The following is a 6,231-nucleotide window of genomic DNA, read 5'->3' on the forward strand; positions in this document are numbered from 1 at the left end:
TTCATTGGAATGGAGGTCAGAGGTGGAACCAGGACGAGGCGGAGGAAGCAGACTATCATTGATGACATCTGCAAGACACTGGTGACACGCAAAGGAACGATGACCTAGACATGCCTGGCCAGGATAAGAGATCTGCAACTATGTGTTACGTCGGTAGTTGCCGCATGCCCGAGTGGTAGGCCGCTGCTGTGTGGCGGTGGTGCTATGCTTGTTTCGTCTACAACCTACCACTCAAGTGAGTGCTTCTTTTATCCTCGCCATGGTTAAGTTGTTGATTTGATCGGTAGTTGTTTTGATCTCTTGAAAAAACGCATTTGTCAATTATATTTTATTTCTAGTTATTTTTTGTTATCGTAAGTATGAATGTATTGTTCTTGTTATATCCTTGAATAAGTATTAATCTGAGCTGCTGGATTTGAACAAGGTTGAGCTACACGCCGCCAACGCCCACAATGGGCACCTCGATGCTCCGAGTCCGGGAGCTAGTCAAAACAGGCACCCAAAAGGTAGAATTTGTTGGGCTCCTGCTTTGTCCCCCGCGGGCGACACGGGGAGAAACCCTACTCCACTCTCTCCAGTTCCTCCCCTCCGCTGCTGCCGGCTTGAGCGAGACGAGCAAATTAAGCTTGGGCGGTGCCGGCGACCTTCCCTTACCCGTGCACGCGGAGGGCTGCATGGGGAACCACCGGCCGGCGATGGTGCGACCTAGACGGCGGAAAAGGGCCGAGAGCCGCTCGCTGCGCGCACGGGGTGTTGGTGGCAGGTAGGTGTGGACGACCGACGGTGTGGAAGTCGTCCGGGGAGGCTGCCATGGTGGCTTAGGGCAGCGAGGCCCGGATCTTGGCCCTCCGGGCCCGATGCGGGTTGGGTGGGCCTCGTTGTAGTCTAGTCCTGGAGGTCTCAACACTACGGTCGAACGGTGGCGGCATACCGTTGGGTCCCCGACGGCAATGGAGGTGCGGTAGGTAGTGGAGCTCGCCACGTAGGTTGCTGGTGTCGGCCATGGCGTTGCAGCGCGGCAACGGGGCTAGTTGGGATGATCTGGGCCTGACCTAGGCGTGGTCTAGGCCTGATTGGCCCTGACAGGCCCAGCTTCGTCCGTGTGGCAACCGCCTATGGCGGTGGAGGACGTTTCTCCTCTGGTTGGTTGTGGCTTCCACCCCTGCGGGCTTCCTCGTCACCGGCCTACCTAGTGAGCGACGTGGTGGTGGTGGTGGCCTTGTTCTTTGGTCATTTGGATGGCGACAAGCAGGCGGTGGGGGTTCCAGGAGGTGACGGTGTGGCATACCGGCTTCTCCCAGATCGTGTTCGGAAGCTTGAGCTCGAAGACTCTAGACGGCTCGAGATATCGGGTGTGTGCGAAGATTTTTACCGGTGAAAGCTCAGCGTTTCAACGCCAACGGTGACGAGTGCCTGCGGATGCCGTAACCCTCTTGGGGGCGCCGTTGTGGCTATCTTCGTTGCTCTATGGCTCCGGGTGAAAATCCCTGACCTTGTGGTCTCGGCGGCGGTGGCGTGTGCGTCGTTACCCTCTTGGGGGTGTCGTCGTTGAGATCCGACCCCCCTCGATTTCGCTTCGTTGGCTTTTGGTGGCAAGTCTTGCCTTTTTGTTGTACGTTGTTTCTTTATCCTTGATCTGCTTTATAAGAGGTTCTTTTCATCACCTTGTCTCGGTTTGGTTGTGTGTGTGGATTTATTTATAAAGCGGAGCGAAAGCCCATTTCGAGGAAAAAGTATAATTTCTCTCTTTGGTCACGCTTTACTGTTAGACCAATTGGTTATTATATATGTGGTATATTTTCTTAATGTTGTCAGACAAATTCATTGTTTGTGAGAGAAATTCAGTGTTAATGCCATTGGCTATTGCTCCGGTGTCCCCCCCCCCTCCTCTAAACTTTGTTCTATTTAGACGGCTAGGATCTGCTGATACCCCTTCGTGGGTTGACTTAACATGTGTGTTTGGTTCATTGGCAAACATATACAGGATGGGATGGGGTAAAATATGTATAATTAACGATTAATAGAAAAATATAAATATGCCATTAACACACCGGTTAATATGTAATTAATGGGTCCTTTTCCCTTTGTGGTGGAGGCCGGACCTAGCGGGCGGCCGCCTACCCGTGCCTAGCAAGGTCACTACCCGCACATATTTAGCGAGGCCGTTTCTGTCGACTGGGTGTGGCGCAGACGTAGCAAGCTTGTTGCTCACCACGCCATGGAGGCCGCCGCCGCTGAGCTAGGGAGCCACGTTGAAAATCAAGACCGCCGCTTACCGCGCCCTGGAGGCCGCCGATGTCGAGCTGGGGAGCCACGTGGAAAAGCAAGCCCACCGCTCGCCGTGACATGGTGGCCGCCGCTGAGGCTGGGGAGCCACACATACGACGGTGGCAGGTGTCGGAGTCGCGTCGATGACCATGGATTCTCGGGCGGCTAGTGAGATTAGTCATGAAATTCACGGATCTTATGGTCCAGCCTTTCTCGAAAATATTCGGCTTTTGGGATGGGATCATCCATATTTTCCGGTCACGAACCAAACACACGTTTACCACCTGAACGTCATTCGCCAGGGGGGACACCGGAGCACAGCCCAATGCCATTTGTTTTTGTTTTGGGTAGACATATATTGAGGCACTGTACCTGAGAGCTGCCTGTTTTTCAAGTATGGTCGACTGCTGCCTGATGTTGTTTTGGCCTGGAGCACGTCGATCCAGCGATATCCGAATACACGTGAGCATGTTGCAAGTCGAATGTTGCATCTACTAGGTGGCAAATACGTGAGCAAGTGGCCAGAATCAGATGGATCAATTGCATCACTGTCATGTTTAGGCGGTTTCACTACGGGAACCCGCCGAGGGGCCGACGGCCGGCGGCCGTCGGCATAGCCTGCCTCGCCGTCGGCCCACGCCTGTGCCGACGGCCACCGTCGGCACCTTGCCGTCGGCACAAGGTGGCCTCGGCACAGCCTGCCTCGCCGTCGGCACACGTCTGGCCGTCGGCACAGTAGGTAGCCCGACGGTGGGACGTTGCCGTCGGCACAGTTGCCGTCGGCCCCTTCGTCGTGGGCCCCACGACGCCCAAACGGCCGTTAGCCTAGCCCATCTTCTGTGCCGACGGCCAGGCCGTCGGCCCAGCCTCGTCGCTCAGACAACCAGAGCACGCCACGCGTCCCCCGGTCAGCTTCTGTGCCGACGGCCAAGCCGTCGGCCCAGCCTCGTCAGCCCAGCCGCGTCGCAGCAGCGCCGCCCAGCTGCTGGCCGCCTACCTTCCTGTGCCGACGGCATAGCCGTCGGCACAGCTCCTGCCATTTGGCACGGCTAGGGGGCTGTGCCGACGGCTATGCCGTCGGCACAGACTTTACCATTTGGTTTTTCCGCGCTTTTCCTGGTCCAGCACAGCAAGCACAGCAAATAATCATCACAAATGGCAGTAATATACATTGAAATGCATCACAAATGTAGCACAGCACATAATCATCATCGTCATCATATCAAATGTAGCAACAACATCATCGTGATACAAATATGTAGCATGTAGCACACACGATCATCATACATCGTTGACACATGGCACACATGATCGACGCACACCCGCTAGACACCTAGCTAAGGGGGAACTAAGATCAGGGGGTCCAACCAAGTTGCTGACTTGTAAATTCAGGCGTCCGGCCTTTGTCAAGGTAGACCGAAGTAGAACCATGGCCTGAACCATCGCCAGCAGGAGAAAAACCTGAAGCACCGGGAGAATGGCGGCCGGGGTGCATCGGTGTGCCCTCGCGCGACGAACCAGGAGAGGGTCGGTTCCGTGAACTTCCCGTGCCCTACATGTTTGACAAGAGTTAGCATCTTAGACATGCGAAAGGAAAGCGGTGAAAGCAGCTTAGACAATGGTTAGGCACAGGACTTACCGGAGTCCGTGCGTAGTATGTGGCCGCGAAAGCTTCCCTCGATGGGCACACTGGAGTCGGCCCCGGCCTAGCCGGCTCCTCGGCCGGAAGTGCGATCCTCTCTCCGAGTCAAGAAGAACGTCCCGAGCGCACCGCAAGATAGTTTAGATGTCAAGCGCCGCGGATATAAAAAAAGGGGAGGTGGGACTTGTCATGTCTTCGAACCATAAAAGATTGGAACTTACACGACTCGTCGCCTCCTGGTACTCTTCCCAAGCCGCTCTCTTGAGGTCCCACTCTGCTACAACCGTCAAATACTTCTCATAAGCGGCCGCGTAGGCGGCCTCAAAGTGAGCCTACAATTTCCAAGAAAAGGAGTCATGTCACTTTAGCCATTCAGGGATGAATGTTGGAAAGAAGATGGAAATGAGAAAACTTACATCCGTACGACGGTGTCGAGGAGGCGCGACCGGTGGGTCGCCGGCGGTGAGGGTAGACCTGATCTGCGTGAGGGTCCTCTCGCGGCTTGATCACCCCACTAAGAAGCTTCGTGCGGCCATGCTCCGCGCCGCTCCCCGCCACCATAATCGCCGTCAAGTCGGTCTCCTGCTCAATAGGATCATCCACCTCCGGATGAAGACCCTTGAACACCGAGCGGTACTTGTCCAACTCCTCTTCGGCAAAGCCGTAGTACTCGGGCAGCGAGGGCTGAGGCTGGCTCAGATCGGGCTGCTTCAGCTTCATCTTCTGCCACCCTCCCACCTCGGTGAGAGGCTCCCCGAGTTCCGCCTCCTGCACAGCAAGATAAATGTTATGTGTATCAAGTAGTAATATGAGGGGAAATAAATGCAAGTTGTTCCATGTATATATGTACCTTGTGCTTCCTGTAGCGCTCGGTGCTGCGGCTTCCCGCACTCGTGTGTTCCTCCGGTGCCCGGTTTGCCTTGTTGCGCGCGCTCTTGGCGTTGAAGTCGGCGTCTTCGCCAACCCACCTCGCTACCAAGGCCTCAAATGCGTCTTCCTTATTCTCGCACCATAGGGGCATAACCTGAAAAACCATAACTCATTTGAAGAACACATAATGCAATCCCAACTATGCAGCAACATAGAGTCTCATTGAATATTTACTTACCTTGAAGTAATCTTCCTTTGTCGGTGAGGATCCTCCCCGATATTGTCGGCTTTCTTGACCCTCGTGCCTCGCTCAGCCTTGAAGTGCCCAATGCGGGTATGCTTTGATTGTACCACTGTTGCCTTGTCAACCTCTGACAAGCCCTAGTCAGTACCGCCTTCCCTTGCTCAACCATCTCATCAGGCACCTTATAATGGGTCTGCAATCATGCATAAGAATAATTGTGAGAGAGACATGAGTTAGCATAGTGTGGTCATCAACTATGAAGTAAACTTGAGAAGCATGCTTTACCCAAAACTTGGTGTAGACGGCGTCAGCAGCTGTCCCAAAGCCCGGGCAAGGAGCTGCCTCATAGTCCGCCCAAGTCTCGGCTAGCTTCTTCTCGCCGCCGGGGACCGGAGTGTAAAAGCCCGGCCAATACTGCCTAATAAGAGCTCCAATCATGCTCGACGGCTGGCGAACCCCCTTGTCATATGCCCAATTGCTGCACAATAATCAAAACATTAGTATGCCAATCAGTTATGCACAATAATGAAAACATTAGTACATAGCAAAATGAATCTAAATGTTCAAAATTAAACTTACTCTTTTTCGTTCGGGATGATGAGGGCTTTCGCATCCTGGCTAGTAGGCTCCCTCCTCTCATCAGGGACTTGCGCTTCACCACGAATGCGCAACTTCTTCGGCGCCATCTCCCTCTCCGCCTCCTCGTCCTGCCCCTCCACCTCCATCTCCACCTCCATCTCCACCTCCATCTCCCCCTCAGTAGACTGTGTGTGAGCGGACTGGGAAGCCACGTCGCCAGAAGCAGAGGGTATGTCACCAAGGAAAGGTCCACCTCCACCTCGTCCTCGTCCTCCACCTCCACCTCGTCCTCGTCCTCCACCTCCGCCTCCGCCTCGTCCTCCAGCTCGTCCTCCACCTCCACCTCGTCCTCCACCTCCACCACGTCCTCCACCTCCACCTACACCTCCACCTCCAACTCCACCCGTGTCATCGTCCGCGTAACGCGAGCTGGCACGCGTTGGTCTTCCACTTCTAGTGGTCCCGGTGAACTTCTGTTGGCTCATACTCTTCAAAATGGAGTTCATGGATTGCTTGCTTCCGCTCATATTGATCAATCACCTGCATTGACAAAGAGTAAACAAGTAAGCATTCATGCCTTAATAAAATGTAGACACTAAGCAAAAAATAGATACTAAGCATAAGAAGC

The 6,231-nt window shown here is 54.3% G+C and overlaps 1 protein-coding gene across 1 annotated transcript; it reads right to left on the reverse strand.

The window, feature by feature from the left end:
* Positions 1 to 4,908: 4,908 nt before the first annotated feature.
* On the reverse strand, positions 4,909 to 5,907 carry LOC124685809. Its single transcript, XM_047219844.1, has 4 exons — positions 5,604 to 5,907; positions 5,310 to 5,502; positions 5,019 to 5,217; positions 4,909 to 4,934 (listed from the first exon to the last, which is right to left on the reverse strand). The coding sequence occupies exons 1-4, from the start codon at positions 5,771 to 5,773 to the stop codon at positions 4,909 to 4,911; spliced, it is 588 nt and encodes a 195-aa protein (XP_047075800.1). The 5' UTR covers positions 5,774 to 5,907.
* Between the last annotated feature and the right edge of the window lie 324 nt (positions 5,908 to 6,231).

The sequence above is a fragment of the Lolium rigidum genome, chromosome 2 (genome assembly GCF_022539505.1).
Source record: "Lolium rigidum isolate FL_2022 chromosome 2, APGP_CSIRO_Lrig_0.1, whole genome shotgun sequence".
Taxonomy (NCBI): Eukaryota; Viridiplantae; Streptophyta; class Magnoliopsida; order Poales; family Poaceae; genus Lolium; species Lolium rigidum.